This window comes from Natrix helvetica (genome assembly GCF_964273705.1).
Source record: "Natrix helvetica genome assembly, chromosome: 2".
Lineage (NCBI taxonomy): Eukaryota > Metazoa > Chordata > Lepidosauria > Squamata > Natricidae > Natrix > Natrix helvetica.
Genome location: NC_138552.1, coordinates 159,286,086 through 159,310,689, shown reverse-complemented (window position 1 = coordinate 159,310,689; position 24,604 = coordinate 159,286,086). Strand labels below are relative to the sequence as shown.

General features: G+C 38.4%; 1 protein-coding gene across 1 annotated transcript in view; it reads left to right on the top strand.

The window, feature by feature from the left end:
• CSMD1 (CUB and Sushi multiple domains 1) overlaps window positions 1-24,604 on the top strand; it is a gene marked incomplete at its 5' end in the record, with an annotated part of 1,188,747 nt that overhangs the window by 811,340 nt on the left and 352,803 nt on the right. The window contains one exon of the mRNA XM_081942958.1: window positions 12,666-12,778. Coding sequence (XP_081799084.1) covers window positions 12,666-12,778 — 113 coding nt within the window. The remainder of the gene's footprint in view (window positions 1-12,665; window positions 12,779-24,604) is intronic.

Below are 24,604 nucleotides of genomic sequence, written 5' to 3'. Positions count from 1 at the left end.
TCGAAGGTGCCAAGCTGCAGGAGCTGGGCAGCGGAGAACAGGATCTCATGCAGCTTGGCGATACCCCTAGGTCAGTGAATGATGCTGTGCCCAGCTGGAAAGGGGGTTTTCTGGGTGGCTGCTCATGAGCGTGGTCGCTTCATCGCTGACAACACAGCCGTTCGCCCCTGAGGCTGTGCCTGGCTCTTCGGGAGCCCGCTTGCAAGAGAATAGCCAGCTGGCAACCCCAGAACAATAAGCTCTCCCCTGGTAATAAGGCCCAAACCATATTTTGTGGGTAAAAAGAAAATAAGACCCTGTCTTATTTTCAGGGAAACATGGTAGGACTTCAAACTCCCGATCTATATGCTACATGCGTCACGGGCTTGCAAACGCTCATGCCCAGTTTAGCAAAGGAGAAAAAAGTCTGGATACGTCACGTGACGACATGAGTTTGACACCCCTGTAGTAATGCAACACACAAAAGAAATATTCAATTAACCCAGACTTTTCCTGCATGGTTATCCATCACTCTGCCCTACTACTGTAGCGACTTAGGTGCTTTACGGATAGAAGATGGATTATAGATGGATATCATTTAAAAAATAATTATTTCTGTAGTAAATGTTGTAGTGCATTGTTATCCAATACAATGGGGCAACATTTGGTTCTCCTTTTAAGACTCATATCAGGCTTCCTTTGCTTTTCAGTGATAGTTTTTCTTTTTTTCCCCTTTTTTTCAGTTAATACTTAATGGCAGTTTACTTGTATCAATAGGAGGAACACCCAAGGGATTTCACTTACTTAGCTAAACCTATTCAGCTTGCCACATTTTCCCCAACTACTTTGCTCTGATTTCTGTTTAAGTGAAACGTAATGGCAGTTACTCTGTTTCTGCTAGACCTATGCAAGGTAGTTTTGCTTTGCCTCAATGAAACATTTCACCAAAGGTGGTACAATTCACCTTGATGTGAAGGAGCAGCGAAGCTGTTTGCTGATGAAGTCCTCTGTGCCACCTCCTGGCTATTTATCAGAAAAGGTTGATGTAGAGGAGAAGATTGCCTTGCAAATCCCCATGAATCAATTCTAGAATTGTAAAGGCCAGAAGAGAAGCTGCACGGCAATAAAGCAAAGTGACAAAGCAAAGTTGCTCGTTGTTTTTGCTCTTACAGGTAGTCCTCGCTTAGCAACTGCAGTTGCAGGTAGTCCTCAACTTACAACAGTTCACTTAGTGATCGTTCGATGTTACAACAGCACTGAAAAAAGTCTCTGTGTTTCACACTTAGAACCATGCCGGCATTCCCATGGTCATGTGATTTTATTCGTAAGAAGAAAATACAAGGATACAAATTCCATTCTCTTTGGGTTTGCACTGTGAAATTTAATGTAATGCACATAGACAGGTAATGCAGATAGTCCTTGACTTATAACAGTTTGTTTAGTGTCCGTTCAAAGTTATGATGGCACTGAAAAAGTAACTTATGACCGTTTTCACACTTATGACTGCTGCAGCATTCCTTTGGTCACGTAATCAAAAATTCAGATGCTTGACAACTGGCTCATATTTATGACGGTTTCAGTGTCCCGGGGTCATGTGATCAGCTTCCGCGACCTTCTGACAAGCAAATGCAATGGGGAAGCCAGATTCACTTAAGAACCATGTTACTAATTTAACAATTGGAGTGATTCACTTAACAAATATGGCCAGAAAAGTCTTAAAAGGGAGCAAAACTCATTTAACCAGTTTCTCACTTAGCAGCATTTTGGGCTTCATTGTGGTTGTAAATTGAGGACTACCTGTATAGAAATGGTCAAACTCGAATAAAGAAATAGAAATAATAAATTAGGATTGGCAACTTGACTGCTAAATGCCATGGTTGCTAAGAGAAAAATCACATGACCATGGCAGGCTTATTGGCTTCAATTGTTAAATAAAGAAATGCGATCGCTATGCAAAAAAATCCCGCGAGAGCTACTTCCTTCTTTTCTATAAACTCTGTTTGTCCAAAGTCAATTGGGAAGTGTGCGAATGGAGATCACATAATCATGGGTTGCTACGACAGTCATCAAGGCACACCGGTTGTGACATGCCCTAATGGCAGTCACGTGACCATGAGATGCTGTGACGGCTGCAAGTGTGAGGATTGGTTGCAAAGTTTTGTGCTTTCTTCCACCATTGTGCAACTTTAAATGGTTGCTGAACAAGTCAGCTGCTCAGCGAGGACTTCCTGTACAAGCAAGGGGAACAAATTACTTCACTGGTGGAAGAGAGGTGTTATGCTGGAAGCTTTATTGAGGTAAAGCACCACTTAGACTTTTGCACAGCCTGGAGACTCCTAATGATGGACCTTTATTTATTTATTTTCAAATTCACATCTCATCTAAGCAAAGCCCCTGAGTTTTTGCACATTCTCAAGAACCTTCTGCAATATTTTGAATTATTTTTATCCAGTTGAGCTTGTCTTATTTAACCAACTATTAGTCATATCATAGCACTTTATCACCATCTGCATGTGTAACAGTAATTACAGTAATCCTAAATCATTTTGAAAAAAATCTATAAAATTCTCCTTTTTTTAGCTAAGATTTCTTATTGCCAGTTCAGTTTTTTAATTAAACCCTAGGGGGAATCTAGTTCTTAAACATTAATACCAAGTGATATTTAATGATTGGGTAATAGAGAATGTTTACTCGGTCTTCTTATCAATTCACAATTCCCGTTACCCATCTTTCATTCATCAAAACCACCCATTGGAAGGAATAAAAGAACAGAGTGAGGCACAACAGACATTCAAAGGGTGACAAAGATAGGGAAGAGTGCTTTTGTTAATTCCTATTGTTCTTCTTCTCTATATTGCTGGAAATAGATACATAAGGTCAGATTCCTGTGTCTTTTCTTTTACAGGACTGGCCTATTATACCAATATCAGGGTATTTCCATACAACCCGCAGATATCAGGATGAAAAGAATCAGCATGATTGCTACTGTATTTGCAAAAAAAAAATGTATCTTGCAAACTTTTAAAGTTTTCCGTGCAAGTAATTACAAATACCTTTGGGTTTCTCAGTAACTAATAAAGCTAGCACGAAAAGAAGTACTCTCAGCTTCCTAACAATATAACTTCAAAATAACAGATGCCCGGGCAGGTGTTAAATTTTTATGTCAGGCATAAAAGATTTTGTGAAATACACACATGTAGTTTAATTAGCTATTTTCATCTTTGTAATCAGTATTCTTCTTTTCTAGTCTTTTCTCCACAAAGCCTCCTATTCTGGGGGCAACTCTACAAAGAGACTTACAGCTGTGCTGTTATCATTGATATCATTATTGTAAATATAATAAAGGCATTTTTTAAAAAAGAGAGGAAAAAGCAACCTCATTCTGAAAAGCACAGCTGTGAGGTCCATATCTCAACTTTCCCTGTCATGCTGATAAATAATACAAACTGTCAATTAAGTGGGAGTCTTTGTAAGAGGATCACTTTAAAAGAAGATAACGATAATTCATTTGCAAGGATTAATATTTGAATATTTAGCGCCACCTCTATTTCAGTAGTGCTTTGTTTTCTTAAGAAAATAAATATATATTTAGTGTAAGATTAATTTTTAAGAGGTTTTTTTCCCCCCCTGCAAATGGCAGTAACTGAAAACATAGGTAAAGTTATTATAAGTTTCATAGGGTGTAATTAGAAATTACAAGGGACGTGGTGGCTCAGTGGCTAAGCTTGTCAATCAGAAAGGTAGGCAGTTAAGCATTTCGAATCCTTAGCGCTGCATAATGGAATGAGCTCCCGTTACTTGTCCCACATCTGGCAACCTAGCAGTTCTAAAGCATATAAAAGTAGAAATAGAAAAAATAGGAGCCACCTTTGGTGGGAAGGTAACAATGTTTAGTATTCCTTTGGCATTTAGTCATGCCAATGGCATGACCACGGAGACGTGTTCAGACAACGCTGGTTCTTTGGCTTTGAAACAGAGATGAGCACCGCCCCCTAGAGTCGGAAATGACTAGCACATTTGTGTGAGGGAAACCTTTATCTTTATGTTAATTAGAAATTAGCCATCCAGAGGAAAACGGCAAAAGCATAAAAATGAATAGTAAAAATATGTATTTATTTAAATATATTTGCTGACTGTCTCAATAAGGCCAGAACAGTTGCAGATTTTGGAGAGGAAAGCACCATTTTCCTACTGTGTGACTTGAAATGGGGATGCATTCAGGTTTCAGGGATGGCATTCTCTCAGGACATCTAAAGGAAGGAGGCTCTGAGGAAATTGGGAACTTCCTTGTGCTGCACCTTTGCAACTTCATGTGCAAAGGCTTCTCTAACCACAGGACATAGGGACAGAAGATCATCGGTATCTGTACCATTGGTGGGTTTCAAATTTTTGGTAAACATTTTTAGGACTCCAATGAAGTGGGGGAAGAAAGGGGGAAAACTCCCAAAAACAGACAACTGGAGGATTAAGGGCTGGAATTAGGGAGATCGGAGAAGGTAGGACAGAGAGAAATCCAGTAGAAAGCTATCACAGGCTGGGAAAAAAATTTGGGAGATTGGAGGAGGGGACACACAGAGGAATTCAGGAAAAAGCTATCACCGGCTGGGCAAAGAACTTGGGAGATCGGAGGAGGGAGGACAGAGAGGAATCCAGGAGAAAGCTATCACAGGCTGGGACAAGTGAATGAGGCAGATGGAGAATGAAAGGAGATAGTGTAGCCGAGGGCAAAGGAGCTTGCAGCCTCCTTCATTCATTTCGGGCAATGGGGGGGGGGGCTTTCTCGCACGCCTTCCGGAGAAAGAAAGAAGGCGTGCGAGGAAGCCGTTTAAATGAAGGAGGCTGCAGGCTCCTTTGCCCTCGGCTATGCAATCTCCTTTCATTCTCTGCTACCTGAACGAGTGAATGAGGCAGACGGAGAATGAAAGGAGATTGCGTAGGGTGGGGGGAGCGAGCGAGGTGGGGGGCAGCCAGGAGGCAGCATTCCGGTACTGAGCCACCTGACGAATGGGTTCTAAAACATATGCTGAATTTCACAAACAGGTTCTAGCATACTGGTTAGAAACCCACCCCTGATCTGTACCTATAACCCTGCCTTTCAGTTTCAATATTTGGTGGGGATAGAAGACTTTGCAGTAGTGAATACATGTCTAAGTTGATCTGGATCAACAGGGGGACCAGCTTATTTAACAGAGATCTTTAAGTAGACAGGAAATCATTGGTTTTGGTTTGTTTGTTTGCCTCTTCCAGCTCTGTGATAGGAATTATTCTTATCACACACTTCAAATATTGAAACCAAATATGCTACAATTATTTAACAGAGTGTTTGATATCTTTTGGTGCGTGTATGTGTGTGTACATATGAAAATGTTTGGGAAGATATGATTTAACAGAATTGGCAGTGTAAGCAACAGATTAGTTTACACCAACTGTAATTGTCCAAATGGAATTAGGATGAGTTAAACTGGTGAATTGTGACATATGTCGCTAGTGTAACGTATAACGTCATGTCAAATTTTGTGACAAATTGGCAAATTATTTATAAGTTTGATAATATTTTCTTTTTATGCTGCACCTTTCTCCCACACTATTACTACAAGTTTCATATATAAAATTCTGGGAATTTTATGGATTAGACTGGTCTAATCCATAAAGTTCACAGAATTTTATATATGAAACTTGTTTTAACTTATTTTAACACCCTACTTTTCCTTTCAAATTTGGCTGAAAAATATTGAAAAAAATATCCAGTTGAGTAACATTTACTTATAGCCCTCAAAATATCCAAATTATTTTGTTAGCCTGCATGTTCTCTAAAACACTCTATTATATAAAAGCCATGGGTCAGATCATGAAGCAACAACAATAACAAAAGGAGCTTTAAAAAAAACCCTAAAGAAACCAAACCACAAAAGGATTCATTCATAGAGAAGTTAGAACTGTTCCCTATTTATAACATGATTTTTTAAAAAAATGCATATACCATCTCTTTTCCTTTATATAGTCTGCTAAGATGAAAATAGAATGAAAAGGGAATTAAAGAAACAAGCAAACTAAAGAAACAAGCAAACCAAAAAGGTTGACTTTGTTAACATAAATATATATTTTTAAAAATGATTGAAAGGATAATGATGTAGGTTCATTGCTATTGTATTAGTGTAGTGAAGAATGATGATGATGATGATGATGATGATGATAACTTTATGCATTGTGAGTGATAAATGTTAAATTGGTAAATAAACTGTAAGATCTCAGAAATCCACAATTTGATGAGCTATAGGATAGGAATATAAATGGGTGATATTCTCTAACCTTTGTCTTTTTTTGTTTTGTTTTGTTTGTTTGATTCAGCAAGAGGTGGGAACTGATTTGCATTGATGTTTAGTTGTACTGACCTATTTCACCTCTATCTCTTATCTTGTTGCTATTCAACATTTACCCAATTTGCACTGTGTACACCCCAAAGCATGTAACATTTTGCCTCTTTCCGCAAGACAGAAAAAAGATCTGTTGCCATTATGTCTGTTCTGCTGTCCAATATTTAAGTTTTTTCTTTCTTTCTGGATTTCATCCAAATAACAGATCTGAACGGAATAGCAGTGATGTTTTGTGTTTTGCTAAAATATTCTTAGCCATCAAGATATTCAAGTTGAGCAGTCTTTTAAAAGCATTGGCCTGAAGGCACTTCTCTTTAGTTATACTTACTGTCTAAGCGGAGAAATGAAGATTTAACTGTCTGTGTTCTTCAGTGTGTTTTAAATTTATGGGCACTTTCCACCTTTATAGGACATTACACAGATTCTTGCCCGAATAAACAAACAAAAAACCATGCAAAGCCACATGTAGTTTCATCTTAAGAGCCTGAAGCTAATATCCTTTCTTGGAACAATTTAAAAAAAAATCAATTTGTTACATCCTCAAGCTTAATGTTCTACTTTCAGTAGACAATAGATGAAATACATCAACAAAGATTTAGATCTGTAATGTCCAACTGTACACAAATATTTAGTGCATTAATTAAAATTGGGAAAAGCCAACTTCGAATTAGGGGTTGGGGTGAATTTCATGACTGTTATAGTTTATGGATATCAGTCACCATTCAAGGACCATCTAGAACAGGGGTGTCAAACTCGCGTCGTCATGGTGGCATCATGTGACGTATCAGGACATTTTCCCCCTTTGCTAAACCAAGTGGGGGCGGGGCCAGCACATGACAGAACCAGCCCAAAGGCCGCGAGTTTGATATCCCTGATCTAGAATAATAGAATCAATTCAGGGGAGTTTTTATTACACAGAACTATTATTGATATTAATTTATTATGTACTTAATTATATAATTAAATAGTTATGTGTAATAAAAACTTATTCTTTTAGATTAAATATATTATAGAGTTTTAAGTTACCATACAGAGCAGAGCTCACTTAGAATTAAAACTAGACCACTCAACAATTCCCTATGAAAGTTGCTAAAGACACCTACACCCAAACAAAAGGTTAGATCAGTGAGGCCAAACCTTTTGGACTTGGTGTGGGAAACATTCAGAAAATGCCCAATATGACTCTGCTGGAAAGTCACAACCAATGTGACACACATCTCATAGATTTGATATCACCAGGTAAGATACAGAAAGTTCTAACTGCTTTTGAAGAACAAAGCACTCATGGGAACAATTATCAGGTTTCCTGCTTCCCCCACTGAGCTCTCATTTTTGGTAGCTTCTTAGTTTTGACACACACACACACAAGATGAACAATTAAATTGTTACTAATTTTGGCTCTGCACAAGAAACATTTCTCATTATCAATCCTTGTGATTAAGCAAAAAGTCTCCTAGATGTAGATGTCAGGAAATGACCTATGAACGTTTCTGTGAAAACCTTCCACCAGATAGTTGTAGTTCTCCTATTATCGCTGCCTCCCTAAAGAAAAATGTTTTCAAATCCACCCAGGAATATGCAAACTCTCATCTATCAGGGATGTAGGAACATGTTTGGTTTTATGTTTAATTGATCCCAATGATCAATGCCCACTCTCCACTCTCTCACATTAAAAAAAGAAAAATCTAACATTAAGATGCCTTTTAGGAAGAAACTTTCCAGGATAAAGTTCTTTCTTATATTCTAATTTTTATGGAGGAACTTACAAGTAAATTATTAAACAGCTTTTTTAAAATAAGAGTTAATATATTTTATTTCCCTCTTTTCCATTTTTTTGCCCCAAAATCAAAAGTGGTACAATCCAGCAACACCTAGGGAAACATATTCATACAAAAGTAGAGTATAGCTGTTTTCACATGTAACACAAAATCATGCGATGTGTCTTATTTTGGCTTGGTATATTGAAGGGACATGGTAGCTCAGTGGCTAAGACACTGAGGTTGTCAATCAGAAAGGTTAGCAGTTTGGTGGTTCGAATCCCTAGTGCTGCACAATGGAGTCAGCTCCCGTAACTTGTCCCAGCTTCTGGCAAGTTAGCAGTTCGAAAGCAGTAAAAATGCAAGTAGAAGTCCCTTTTGGGAGAGGGGGCGGTATAAAAGTTTGAAATAAAGTAAAGTAAAAGTAAAGAAAAATAGGAACCACCTTTGGTGGGAAAGTAAGAGTGTTCCAAGGGCCTTTGGCATTTAGTCATGCCGGCCACATGACCACGGAGATGTCAATGGACAGCGCTGGCTCTTCGGCTGTTGAAATGCAGATGAGCACTGCCCCCTAGAGTCGGGAATGACTAGCACATATGTGCAAGGGTAACCTTTACCATTATTGTAGGAACTCAACTGTTGTGATTAGCAAATCATGATTGGCGCTTAGCATGAGCTCAAACCAACACAATTTAATACCTTTGAGTAACAGATTATACAGGTAGTCCTCAATTTACAACCATTTGTTTAATGGCCACTCAAAGTTCAACAGCAATGAAAAAAGTGACTTAGGACCATTTTTCACACTTACAACTGATCACATGATCAAAATTCAGCTGCTTGGCAACTGGCTGATATTTACGACGGTTGCAGAGTCCCAGGGCCATGGGTCATCTTTTGCAACTTTCTGAAAAGCAAAGTCGATGGGGAAGCCAGACTCACTTAACAACCATGTCACTAACTTAACAACTACAATGATTCACTTAACAACTGTGGCAAGAAAGGTCATAAAATGGGGCAAAACTCACTTAACAGCTGTCTTGCTTAGCAACCAAAATTTTGTAAGCCAAGGAAAAACCTGTAGATAACATGACCTATCTGAATCCTGTTTATGGTTGAAGGAATGACTGTAATTCCAAGGTCCCTAAAATGTGCACTCAACAACACACATTTTAGTATTATGTATGAATGTATTGTTACATATTATTATGTCCATAAGACCTAAAAATCCTGATTGCAAAAAGAAAACAGTAGCAGATAATTCTCTTTCGGGATGAAATTGGAAAAAATCATTCAACTAAGGAAGTATTAGTTTCCTTAGCAGAGAAGAAAATATCCTTTAAAATGAATATTTATACATTTTAAATATATTTGGACTCCTGAACCCAAAAGGCCTAAACCTGCACTATTACTATGCACTCAAAACAACAAATTGAAATATGTAAGGAGTAAGTTCAGACAATGCTGAGTTGATTTATCTGCATGGGATGTTTGCAAAATACCTCTTTTGTATTTGGTTTTTCCACGCAAACAGCCTATCGATATGATTTATGTTATTATTCCTGTCAGGATTTATGTATTTGTGAATTGAGTTCAGTGCACCTACAGATGCCAAAGGAGGTCATGGCTTCATTATATTAACCACAATGCCAAGTATATAGTAAACAAAAGCCCTCCGGGTTAAAAAAAAAAGGAAGGAAGGAAGGAAGTATTTACATAACAACTTCCCTGAAGGGTTCTTTACTCTCAACTAGCAACCATTTTGGGCAAGAAACATAGTATTGTATTGAGAGATCACATGTTGGAATGAACAGCTCATATGTGTGCTGTTTATTGCATTACCACTATTGTGCACCATTGGTGTTATTTATATTATTTGTAAAGTTATTTGTCTGTCATATAGCTGGTGGTGAAGGAGGTGGTGAATCTATATAAGGTCTGTGTTCTGGTCTGTTTAAATCCTAGCCAAATAGTCCATCAAAGTCATTTCCTATTTCGAGAAAAAATAGAATACATCCTCCAAAATGACCAATCACCTTTCAATGATTTTGCTGCATTCTCCTGCTATGACTGTTTTATTGTATCTGTGGTCTTTCCATTCACTATTTGATTATTGCTGGAAGAAAAATATTCATAAAGCAAACTCTGATTTTCCTTTTGTCTTACAAGCGTAAGGATGCAAATAAGAGGTGTTGAAGGAAAGAGTGTTAAATATAAAAGAAATATCTCTTCATTTATGAAAGCCCTATTTTGATGTAATGATAAATTATGCTAAACTAAGAATGTCTCCAGAAATTCCTTTATCTTCTAGCCTGTCAGGTTTTGAAGCTGAGATGCAGTGTTTTAACCATTGATTATTGAGCAATCACAGGGATTTTGTTCACACATAAAGCTAAACTGTAAACTATGGTTTAAAAGTCATAATGGCTTTGTTTACACACACACACAAAACAAGCTACCACAATACAAAAGAGTCTTTGACAACTCACTCTCTTGTCCCTTGTAAATTCAATTATATACAAAATTGTTGAATGTAAATATTTAGGAGCCGGTCAAGGGTAACTGTCATATACAGTAGCACTAAGAAATAATATTATATTCTTTAAATAGGATCCCTTTATTGCAGTAAAGGTTATATTTTTTAAAAAACTTCACTTTTAAAAAAATATTATACATAAAAGTATATCTTGAAGGCTACATGATTCATTTCCTTTTAGATTTATGTAAATCAAAATACTACTGCTAGTTTTCAGCATTAAAAAGATATACACAGTCAAAATTTCCATAGCAAAATTATGTTTTATTTTGTTCTATTTTGTTCTTCATTTTATATTGTTCTATATATTCATGCACTTTATGGTTTTAACCTTTGCTTCATGAAAAACAGCCAGTAAATAAATGAACTCTGGACTTTTATATGACAACTAATAGATGATAGCAAAGACTTAGCATTTTTGTGTCTCTAAATGGTTGTCTTGTTTGGTTTAATATATTATCACATTTGATTATTTTCAATATTTTTTCTTGGTGAATATGTTTATATGCAAGTGGTCAACTGTGATTCTTTTGATGGAGTTATTCCAGGGATGGGTTCCTGCCAGGTCTAACCTCTTCTATAGAAGAGGTTCCACAAATCTGCCATGCCATTGAGAACCGGTTCCAGCTCCCTCCCCCCACCCGTCCGCACCACGCTTGCCCCGCCCACCGCTCATTGATTGGCTGGCTCACCAATCACCCCGCCCACCTCTAAGAGTCCTATCTAAACCTTAAAGTCTTAAAGCTGTCAAGTTTGAACATCCCTGGGGTTTTTTTCTAAAGGGTTAGGGGTGCAAGGGTCTTGTAACTTGACAGCTTTAAGACTTGCACACTTCAATGCCAGATTCCTGAGCCAACATGACTGAAGGAGGAATTCTGGGAGTTGAAGTCCACAAGTCGTAAAGCTGTCAAGTTTGAACACCCCTGGGGTTTTTTTCCTAAAGGGTTAGGGGTGCAAGGGTCTTGTAACTTGACAGCTTTAAGACCTGTGTGCTTCAAATGCCAGAGTTTCTGAGCCAACATTTTGGTTGCTAAGCAAGAGCATTGTTAAGTGAGTTTCACCACATTTTACAAGTTGGCTACCCCCTCCAGTCACATGACTGCCAAGCCACTCCACTCAGCCACATGGCCAGCAAGTCACTCCCACCTGGTCACATGGCCAGCAAGTCACTCCCACAAAGCAGGCCACACCTACAGAAGAGGTTCTAAAAAAAATTGAAACCACCACCGAGTTATTCCATAGAGACATTTCTTTGGATCCAATCTAAAAGTGCTGATATCTTAAGGCTAAAATAAAATGTTTTCTTCAAAATGTGGCTTTATTTTTTTTCAGGATTAGACAGATTTACCTCCATAGCATTTTTACTGAATGCAAAGTAACTTTCACTTTAATAAATTGAGTCAATATAGCTAGCAATTGTGGGCCACATTTTTATTGATATCTGTAATTCATGTTATACCTCTTCAAGATGTATTACCAGTTTCATTAATCTCATATTGGAGGTTTAGCAATATGAACAGACAATTTTGGGGTATTCCAAATTTCTTACTCCTGATTTTCATGTTTGATTTGCTCAATAAGATATTGCCCAAATAAACATTTTGTTCATAAAGTTACATTTTGTATAGCATATTGTCCATATGTTTCAGTTATTTATTAACCTGCTTTAATACAATTTGAAATGATTCCAACAATAGATGCAAAGTTAGATTGTTTGTGGATTGAAGTTTCATTTTCAAAACTAGAAAATTCAAAATTTGGTTGAGCGTGGGTACCTTTTCCATAATGCACATGTATAAATGAGATGTTTTCTTTATCACGTAAATATAGAATTAAAAGTACAATAAATGGGGTCAGAATTGTCGAGAATCATCCATAGATGTTGAGAATATAGTATTGAACGCTATCTCTATTCGTGCTGAATGCGCCTTAGTCTCTAAACTGTGTTTTATCAAAATAATCAGACAAAATTGGTAGTTGCTTTACTATTTTCAAGTGAACACATATTTTATTTCGTAGGTTGACTGGCATGAATCTGCCTTCACCTGTTATCAGCAGTAAAAACTGGTTACGGCTCCATTTCACTTCTGACAGTAATCACAGACGGAAAGGGTTTAACGCTCAGTTCCAAGGTAAGAATTACACAGGACTCTATCAGGAGAAAAAAATATGTTTTTCTAAACCTGATGGAATAAATGTTGAGACTGAAATGCTCTCCTTTGAACTTATCCATCTGGGAAATAAACAGATCCTTGCAAACATGGATCGACAACCATTCTCACTCCAAAAGTGGAATCCGGTTGAGTTTTGTTGAAGACCCCTGGGATTTCTGCAGTATTTCTTTTAAAAATTAATCCCCATGACATAGCCATGATGTCCTTGTTTTGGCCTTTTTGTGTGAAGCTTGCAAACCTCTCACCAGATCGTAGAGATACAAGACAGAAATGGTTAGAACAAAAAGTCTGTTCAGATGAAACATTATTTCTTATTTTTTTCAAAACTCCTCATTATTCTTGACAGCAAGAATAATGTTTGTTTTTATTTGTTCCCTCTACATGAGAGAGAATTGGGAATCTGAAATCAGTCAGTAGTATAATGACTTGGTGCTTTTGATTTCCTTATTCCATTTGTCTCAGCTAACATACAAAATATACTTCATGAAATGTAGTGGTTTTTGGAAAGAAAATATATGAAGACTCGTATAAAAGGACAAATCCCATACCGTTTATGTGAAAGACTTTCAAATGCATGTAGAAGATGGTACAATAGGGGATCAAGCAAAGTGTTAAACTGAAAAATATAGACCCTGTTTTGCTTTATATACCAATATAAATTGATTTCAGTGTGGTTTGAGAAAGGAAATAGATAATTTCCCCTGAATTACCTGCTATTTCAAACCACTATTCTAAAGTTTATTTTTTAAAAATGTGGATTCTTTGCCTTAAAAAAAAAGACTCACGCATGCTACATATTTTATATATGCTACATTTTTTAATATAATGACTAGGTTTATCAGGAGTGATATTCACTTATTTTCCCTACCGGTTTGCATATGTGAGTGTGCATGCCAGAAGCTGAGCTTATGGTTTCTGGTGCATGCATGCGCACCAGTCACCTGGTCATCCAGTTTCTGGCACGCATGCATGCACGAAGACCAGCTGGTGCATCAGAAACCAGAAGTTAGGGTTAGGACTAGGTGTGCCTGGGAGCTGCTCTTCCAGTTCCTGGCACTCACACACACATGAAGACCAGCTGGCAGGTGTGCCTATGCTCGTCGGAACCCAGAAGAGCAGTGGGCGATGGCTAGCCACTTCCAGCAGGCATGCCATAGGTTTGCCATCACTGCTATAGCTGATCAGACTAACAGTTTGACTTATCTTCCTTTTTCAAAGTAACAGGCAATTCAGCCTCATCACTAAAAGTGGATTAGTGTCCTCCTCAACATATGAAGGTTGTCATTTCAATACAAGTGTTTTCTCTGAGCCATAATTTATCCAGCTTGCCATAAAAATATTTAGGTTGATCTAAAGGGCCTGGGGTCTGGAAAATCTACAGCAGAAGCATTTTAATGAGCTGTTTCAATGAACCTATCAGCTTCTTCTTAGTTACATGCATAACCCATTAGACAACGATGAAGGATTTTTATCATACTGCCTCTCAGAATCACTGTCATGTTAATATTTTAAGGTCTGCAGCTTTTAAAATAATGCAAAATAAAATAAAATTAGGATTCTGGGTTTATTAAAATTAACCTGAAGTATTTTTTCTTGATCTTCAGACTTAATGCAAAACCTACCATAATAAGGCAGTACCTGGTAGTCCTCAACTTATAACCATTTGTTTAGTAATGTTTGGAGTTACAACAGCACTAAACAAAGTGACTTATGACCAATCCTGCATGCATAGTCATGTGATCAAAATTCAGGTGTTGGTCAACTGTTATGTATTTATGATAGTTGTTGATGTCCTGATGACATGTGATCACCATTTGTAATCTTCCCAACCGGCATCTCTGACAAGCAAAGTCAAAGAGGAAAGCCAGGTTCAGTTAACAACCACATGATTCACTTGATAGCTCACAATGATTCACTTAACGACTGTGGCAAAATGTTTGAGAAAAGAGACACAATTCACTTAACAACTGTCTTGCTTAGCAAAGGACATTTTGGGTTCAATTGTGGTTGGGGATTACCTAGATAACTCCATGATTGCGTGGCTCGGAAGTGTGGGGTCATTACTTGTAGGCTTAGGAGTACATTTTCAATTGTTGAAGTAAAATCTTGTCCGGTTCCAAGCCACTGAAAATGAAATGGAGACAGAAGGTCTCTGTTTATTTAGATTCCAGAAACTTTAGGGACAGCATAATTTTTCTGGGGTAGCTGACAAATTGGCTGGGTCTTTACAGGGTTATGGTGTTTCGAGCTTGAGATGCTCCAGGGGGTTGTGCAAAGTAGTGAGCCTTGTGTCTTTTGCTATTCTAATGGTGGTGGGTAAGTCGTGTTACATCCTAAAGATCATGTCCTGTCCTTAGAATTTGAGTGGGGGAATGTAGATTTTAGGAGTCTTTGTTTTTCTACTTTTTGATACCATCAGATCCAGCCTTCTGTGGGACCTTGTGGCTGAAAGTGTTTGGTTTATGAATAGATTGGCCCAGTCTTTCTGAAGCCAGTGTCCCTTTTCTTTAGTAACAGAACTTAACCCTTGTAGATTATCTTCTGGGCATGTCTAGAGCAGCTGCTGTGGACTTGCCCAGACTTAATTGACTGTGCCTTGCAAGACACGCTTTGCACAAGTCTACTATTGTTGTGAAGGTGTGTTTGTCTTCAGTTGCCGCTTCATTTTTTAACTTGTCTGCTTGAGAGTTGGAGGTAGTTTTGTATGTTTGTGTATGTGAAGCGAGGGTAGGTAAATTTGCAATGAATTTGACTTTTGGAAAAACAGGCTGAAACTTTCCAAATGTTGCTATCTTCCCCCTTCTTCCCCACCTATATTTAAGATACTGATTTTAAAAACTCAGAGAAAGTCAATCTTAATTAGTGCTTCATGTATTTCAAATGCAATCAAAACAGAAGATCCCCCCCCCCAAAAAAATGTATTCATTTTTAATCCATTCCAGTCCCGTCCCAGGGTTACCAGATACAAACAAGTAGAGGATTATGTTAAGCATTAACTTTAGGCCTGACAGGAAGCCTTCCTGAGGAAATAATCTAATAAGATATTATATCCAGTAGGGTTTGTGATTTAGTGACATCTGTAATACATATATTTTTAATTGTCAGATGCCCAGAGTTATTGACTGAGATGGGCAGCTATAGAAATTGAATAACTCAATCAATTTGCACTCCATGAGTTTTGATTATTTCCTTTGATGACACCACTGATTATCATTCATTAGATTTTTATCCCATTTTTTTTCATTTTTAGTCTACAGTGTACATACCTGATCTTCCGTCCTATTCTCCTTTCAACAATAACCCTGTGGAGTGGGCTGGGTTGAGGGAGAGTGACTGGCTCAGCCAATTGCCTTCATGACTAAGGCAGGACTGGAACTCACAATCTCCTGGTTTCTATCTGAGTACCATCACCACTGAACCAAACTAGTTCTTTTTCCAGAATTTATAGATTGTAACATTATACCAAACTGACTCTCTTATAATCTTATAGATTATACATCATATTTATTTATAGATTATACATGAGTATACAGTATACTAAACTATTTTCACATCACTGTAAAAAAAAAAGACATTTATCTCCTAGGGAGCAGGCCTAAGGCGGAACCATTAAAATGGATAAGATTAAAATGATGATTGAAGGAAATAGAACATTTCCAATTAATTTTTATGGGCATCTTAATGAATTTTTACATATTGAAGTAGCACCTCTGACTGATAGCCCTGTTGATTATCTGTAATAACACAATCACTTTGTGCAAGCCATTAGTCTGAAGTGTTTAGCGAACTCTATGGACTGTTTGTTTCCTTGAAGTCACATGGTTAAAATTATCTGAAACCACATGGAGGGATGGTTCATAAAGCTTGTTCTTGCTAGAGATTCAGATTTTATGAGATGACAAATATCTACAATGGAAGGTATGACATGTTTATAAGTAATGGAAAACAGAGGTGGACCAATTTCAATTTCAGTTTCAATTTATTTGTGCTTCTAAACCGCCCCCTCTCCCAGAAGGGACTCGGGGCGGTGTACAGTCCATAGAGAATATCACAAAAATACAATAAAAATTAAATAATTAAATATGTACAGTTTGGAGGAGGTTAAAATGCAATTAAAAGAACTGTACAAAGCTGAATAAATATAATTTTTTAAAATCCCTAAAACAGACACAACAGATTAAAAAACCCTAAAATAACCAGATAATAATACATTTGCCAGGAGGGACAGTTGTAATTATGCCAGGCCTGCTAATCGGAACAGGTGAGTCTTCAATTTTTGCCGGAAGGAGCGGAGGTCAGAAGTGGTTCTAATGTCGGGGGGGAGGTCATTCCAGAGGGTTGGGCCCATCACAGAGAAGGCCCTACTCCTTGGTGTCGCCCGTTGGCATTGCCTAGTGGACGGCACCAGGAGAAGTCCCTCCCTGTGTGAGCGAATTGGCCGCAGGGATGTATGTGGGAGGATGCGATCCCGCAAGTAACTAGGTCCCGTGCCATGGAGCGCTTTAAAGATGGTAATCAGCACCTTGAAACGCACCCGAAAAACCACAGGTAGCCAGTGCAGCTCGCGCAGGAGAGGTGTCCAAGTCACTGAAATGGCATATTTAAACAATCATCCATCTAGGAGACATATCGGTTATCCTTTCCTTTTTTGCTACTGATTAGCACATAGGCCATACCAAAATACAAAACAAAATATTCAGAATAAAACATAAAACACACCACACTAGAACTACATGTAAAAGTGAAGAAACAAATTAAATAAAAAGGGATGAAGAAGGAATACAATATCATCCTTACAATTTACCCCAGTGAGACCCAAATGCGTAGATCTCAGCCAGATTGTTTTATTCAGATAAAGGGCTGTGTTGTGTGTGATTTTTGGGTTTTGACTGCATATGAAATATGTAGTTCTAACACGCTGAGAGCTTCTTCACCAGAGACAAATACCTTGTGTGTCTAACCACACTTGGCCAAATAAAGTTTTCAATTCAATGTGAGAGTCCCAATCGTTTGTTCGTCTAATACATGATCCAAAATACCGATCTCTCTCATATTGATAACCCATTTGTCTTATGTCCTTTAAAAAAAAAATCCCACATTTTAGACAATCATTATATCCTAGAATGGTACACAGCAATTAAAATCTCAGAAGATGAAAATATATATATTTTTAAAAAAATAAAATTAAAAGTGTGGAGAGAAGGGAAGGAAGAAGAAACTTCTCTAAGGCCAGAATGCAGTGGTCATCTATAAGCTATCCTTTGGCAGCTCCAGCTTGGCTACCATCCCTTGGTGGCATAACTTTTGGAATAGCAATTGGTTTTTCCTGATGGATGACACCAGACTGCATTCCTCTCGGCTCGCTAACTTAGAGCAACTTGTCAATAGGGCAGCATCTTCGAAGGACAGAGCTGTTTCTTTTCTGGATGGTGTCAGGGCAAGGTTGGTCTTGCTGTTGCCGTGACATTTTTTTTGGGAGGCCATAAGTCAGTGGGGAGGCAATCATATGTCATAGTCAGAGACCAAAGCAAAACAAAATATAAATATTGATGCTGTGCAGCATTTTCAATTCGGACTCCAAAAAGCAAACACAGCATCTGTTTGCAGCATTATAAAACAGCCATTCCTTTTTCCCGAGTTTCCATACTTGCGTTAAGGGGTTGCTGAGAATATGCCTCCTCATGCTCTGAATCACTTTTTAGAGATTATATTATCCAAGCCCTAGGTAATATTGCTATTTTTCAAATTAGCGTAATGTTTGCCAGTGTTCACCAAATTACTGAAATTCATTAAAATATATGCAGTGATATACACAGTCCTGTGCACAGGTTAATCTTGTTGAGTTTGTTAAATTCAACAGTGGAACTGAATCAACCTTTCTGCAGATTGTTCAGCTGGATTTAAAAAACAAACAAAAACCAAACAAAGCTATGAACGAGCCGGATTTGAGATGATTATGACTGTGCAATTTCTCTTTAGATAGATGGCAATCTTTGTATTACTATTTGATGGACCAAGCATCGTTATTTCTTTATGGGAAAACAAGCATATTGTAGCAAATTGTAGAGCTAATAGTCCAAAGCAAGCCATCTGATCTAAACTGGATGTTCAGAATTAATTTAGTTTCAGATGTTTGAAAGATTGATTAAAAGAGATTATGCTACCGTTCTGGCTGTGCTTTTGTAGGCCACACTTGCCAGTAAAAGTTGTAATATTGAGAATGTATCTTTTATTCAATGTTGCTTCTCACATGCAACAGCTCTGGAGCTGATTGAAAGTGAAATGATACCTATTGTTGGTTACTCTCAAGGCACAAATTTCAGCTTTCATTTGAAACAGGTTGTTCAAAATAAAACTGATTTGTCTGGCATTATTTGTTGAGTTAGCACCCTTTCCTAGACACACAATCACATGGTAATAATCAATGATAATATTTGGGAGTCAATTGTGATTTTCTGCTTTGTTGAGAAGCATTGTCTGTGCGATAAAATAAAACTGATTATTACATTGAGGAGACAGAATCAGAAGATTTCAAGACTAAGGTAGGACAATATAGCAATAGCACTTAGACTTATATACCACTTCATAGTGCTTTACAGCCCTCTCTAAGTGGTTTACAGAGTCAGCATATTGCCCCCAACAATCTGGGTCCTCATTTTACCCATCTCGGAAGGATGGAAGGCTGAGTCAACCTTGAGCCGGTGAGATTTGAACTGCCAAACTGCAAATAGCAGTCAGCTGAAGTAGCCTGCAGTACTGCACTCTAACCACTGCACCACCTCAGCTCTATAATTTAATAATTAGAAGAGCTATGAGCAAAAGCATGGTCATAGTAGTAACATCTTGAATATTTTCAAGTGATCTCACATATTAAGGAACTGTTACACAGTCTTAAACAAAAGATAAATACAGATAATATACAGAGCCCAGATTTTCAATTAAGTTCTCATAATTATTACTGGATAATATAGAATGTTCTCTCTTAGATATCTGTCTCCTCACTATAACTGACAAATTTTATATCAGAAGCCCTGCTGTGGTTTATTTCCGGTTTTCCATGCCTTCCCAAAGCAGAAATTCTATCCCTGACTCCTTATTGGCTAAATTATGCATGCAAATTCCCATCATCTGTGCTAGTGGTTTGACTTTATAACCACATTTGAGTTTTTTTTTTTTTTTACATTGTATCTCAATGTAAACTTCCCATGTAAAGAGGAAGTTCAAGTCCCATCTTAGACATGAAAGCCAGATGGGTGACTTTGTGCCAATCATGCTCTCAAACTAACACACTTCACAGGGTTATTGTTGGTAAAAAAAGGAGACGGAAAGTATGTTTGCTGCCTTATTTGTAAAAATTAAAAGGGCGGGATATGAATGAATGGATGGATGGATGAATACGATACAATGAAAATGTATTAACAATCCCAGATGGGCATACTTAACCACATACCTTGATTGAAGAATATGATCTACTACTTCCAACTAGTAAACACTGCCACTCTAGTTTCAAAACAAGGTTTTGTTTTCACTTCTCTCCAGCTGCCAAAGAAACATCCAAAGAGCACCTGTATAAACAACCCATGCTCTTCTCTTTATCTCTTCTGTAAACAAGCTGCAGCCTTTGAAGTGCAAAGTCAAAATGATCAAAGATAAAAAAGAGAAAGCAATATTTCCAGGACTCAACCTCCAACCTCCAAGTGGCAATGTAACTTCTTTTCCCTCTGATGTTACTACCGTCTTTATATTCCTTTTATATCTTCTTTATATTCCAGGCTTAAAAGAAACAAAATTCTTAAATGGAGCAAAATAAAGAGAAAAAACCCATCCAAACCAATATTATAAAAATAAAGAAAAAGATTTAATCGATAGGTAAAAAAAAAAAAGAAATAGAAGAAGAAAAACCAATACTTTCACTTTAAAAAGTAGGAAATATTTGTAAAACTTCCATCCATTAAAAAAAAAAAGGATAACACACTGTCTAACATACCTTAATTTTACCACTTATTTTCTTTTCTTTGCAAGTTTAATTTAGCTTTGATTTTTGGGGGGCAGTCTCTTTTATAACAATAAAATTTCCTCACCAGATGGACACACTTTCTCTTTCCACTTTCCTCCCATTGCGGAGCTGTCCCAACTTAAACAGCTTTTGGCTGCGCTTCTGTCGCCGGCAAGAAGAGATTCTCCTGGATCAATCAGGGACTTTGTGATGTCCCTGAGATCAGCAAGACATACTCTTCCCTGTCACCGTCTCTTCAGGACAATTTAGGTCCAAAACAGTGGTGGGTTTCTTCTGGTTTGCACCGGATCGGGCGATCCGGTTGGTCAATGAACCCGGAAGTAAGTTCCTGCCCCGCCCCTGTCACTCACTCACAAGGCCTTGGCATTTTTTGCATCAGGGCTTGCTTGCAAGAGAGAGGGAGTAAAGACCTTTTCCAGATTGTTGGTGGTGGAGGTGCGGGCCCGTGCTCACTAAAGCAAGTCCGGGGAAGTCCTTTGCGCCAGCTGGAAAAGGTCTTCACTCCCCCCCCCCCCTTTGCAGCATGCCCCGATGCAAAAAATGGTGAGATCAGTGCACTTGGGGCTGCTGCTGCGATGTCGAGGGAGGCTAAACCAAGCCGCGTGCCTCTCCCAACCACTTTCGTAGCTTCCCAGAGTGCCAAGAACCTTTGAGCTCTCTCTGCACACCTCGTCTCCTCGCGACAGCAATAGAAGTTCAGAAGCGGCAGGGGCCGGAAACCCTAGCCCCAAAAGCCAATTCTGGACATCTATTCCAGTCGTGAGGAGCCGAGGAGAGTGTGGATAAGAGCGCGAAGGTTAGGGTTACTGAGCAACTTGTGTGTGTGTGTGTGAGGCTGGAGTTATGCCGCACCCTCCCTCCCGGGGGTCGACGTACCTCAAAGGGACACTGAGAAGACATTTCTGAGAAGAGAAACTTCTCCGGTCACGCCCGAGCTGGTGGAGTGCCGGCAACCGCCGCCCCGTAGCCAGGTAGACAGTCAGTGAGGTGAACCGCATGGTTGCTCAGATCATACTGGCGCAGCCGAACCGGAGAAGTTTCTCTTCTCAGAAATGTCTTCTCGGGCTGCGCCTGTGTGATCCGAGCAGGGTTAAAACTGTGCTGAAGGTTATAGGGTTTATGAACCTAACTCTCCAATTCAAGACAATTTGGCTTCTGGGATTCACACATGCCTTAACTAGAAGACTTTGGGAAAAAATCTGCCTGTCTATCCATACAAACTCCTTTAGCAAAGTTTAGTATTAACCTTGTATTCTTTCCGACCTTTGATCTAAACCAATGTTTGTCAACCGTGGCAATTTTCAATGGGTGGACTTCAACTCCCAGAATTCCCCCGACAGTTTGGTTGAGATGCCTCGTTTATCTTGCGCGAAGCATATGGAAGAGATTTCTGGGCTCACGGAATATATTTTCCAAAAGAGAAATCAATTCAACAAGGGCAGCTCTCTGCAGCTCAGTCTTTATTATGATGTAGATCAGGGGTCTCCAACCTTGGCAACTTTAAGCCTGGAGGACTTCAGCTCCCAGAAATCTTTTGGGGGGAAATTGTTATTTTTTGGTGTTTTCCTGGCACTGTCATAGTTTGTGTGTGTGGGTGTGTAATGTCCCACAATTATCTACACATTAATAATGATCAAGTACTAATAATATTTCCTTATACATTTTAGTGACCTTTCCTTTCATAATTGGTGTTTTCTTTCATACTTTTAGATTTCTAATTGCTGTTTCTGTTAGTTAGCAATTGATAAAACAAATTCCACGTGAAAAAGTATTCAAAGCCTTCTTGATTTTAATTGTCAATTTATTCATTCTTGCACATTCTAATATTTATTCATTTTCATATCTTTGTTTTTTCCACTGTTGTGCAAACACAATTCCAACAGCTGTTAACATGTGTAAAATTAAATATGTATTTATTCCCTTTGAAATACAAGTAGTAAGTAGTAAGCTACTTACCTTCTGTAAGTAGCTCTTTTATTGTTTTGTGTACTTATTTTAATCTTATTTAAGTAGTAAGTGCACAAAATAATAAATTTCCTTTTTTATATCTTCTTTTTGTAGATCATCCATTGGGGCAAAAAATTCAGTGACATTGTCTTGGCCACTCCCATCCGGTCACATGACTGCAAAGCCACTCCCACCCAGTCACATGGCCGGCAAGCCACTCCCACCCGGTCACATGGGCGGCAAGCCACTCCCACCCAGTCACATTGCTGACAAGCCACTCCCACCTGGTCACATGGCCGGCAAGCCACTCCCACAAAGGAGGCCACACCACAGAGTAGGTTCCAAAAAATTTTGAAACCCACCACTGGTCCAAAAGGACCGTCCAGCGGCAAAAGTATTGACTGCGATCTCGAAGCTCCCAGATCAAACATCATACCTTTGTGACGTCAGATCCTGTCCCTTTGCAAAACATTTTTGAAGTAGGCAATGTGGTGACTTTCACTTCAGCTAACATTGGACTGCTGAGAAGAAGGAAATGCCAACCAGTATTCCTTTCAAGGAATAATTAGGAAAGGGTAACCATTTATCATTTTCCCAGTGCCCTATCACTTGAATTTCAGTAGCTTTTTGGAACAAACAGAATACCTTTGTCTCTATTCCATGCAGAATGAATGGTTCTGCACCTCTCTCTTCAAATTTTTAGGATCTACTATGGGTGTTTGATCTTTTTCCAAATGATCTGAGCTATTAATATAAATTAGAATAAATTGACAGCTGCCTGGTCATCAAGACATAATTATTCCTAAATTTCTGAACCTAAAAAATTTTTTCTAAGATTGCTGGAAATCAAGCAACATTTAATATATTATGGTCAGTTGTACAGTCAGCCAGATGTTTAGACTGGATTTGGCATTTGTATCCCCTTATCAAATCCTTCCCAAAGACCTAGGATAGGCAGATGTAATTGTGGGATTCAATCTAGGTTGGTTACCAAGAACAGAGATTTAGTCTTTTGGACTCATACTGGAGCCCAACCTCACATAACGTTTGTCTCACCAGAATATGGTGAGAGAGACATATTCTGGTGACAGAGAACTTCCCCAAGGATGGCCTCCAGCACAAGTCTGAAAGCTCAGAAGTCTAAACTTCTGGCCCCAGATTGTATCCTGAAACATAATCCCGGCAGGATGTGTATATTTGCCTTCATTCACAGATGTTCTTGTTTCATAATATAAAAGGAAGTTGCAGGATGTAAATTATTCTGAGCAAAATTGCTTTCTGTAACTGACAGATGGTGATTTTGTCAATGCCGATGGTGTTGAAGCTATGTTCCAGATGTTTTGGGATTGCACCGAAGGCCCCTACGACTATTGGTACAACCTTTGTCTTCTTTGGTCACAGGCGTTCTGTTTCTATTTGCAGGCCTTTGTATTTTGTCATCTTCTCCACTTCTTTATCTTCTATTTTGCTGTCTCCATTGTCTCGAATAATGACACAACACAGCATTTTGCAGCAAGTGTCCTTCTCTGCTACTGTAATCATGGTTTTATGATACAGTGGTGAACCTGTGTGTTAGTCTGTAGGGAAATGAATCTTTGAATCCAGGGATCGGGAGGTAGACGAAGGCAAGAGTTTTTAGTGCAGGCTGCATACATAAATGGGCACAAGCTGGACATTTAAAAAAAAAAATAGAGATACTGTAACAAACTAGAAATTGACCAGAGGGTTTAAAGCTGGATCTGGATCGATAAGGTTGTCCTTGAAATCCGCTCATAAATTCCGAAGGCAATGTTCGGAGGCAAAGCTCCCACGAATTGGGA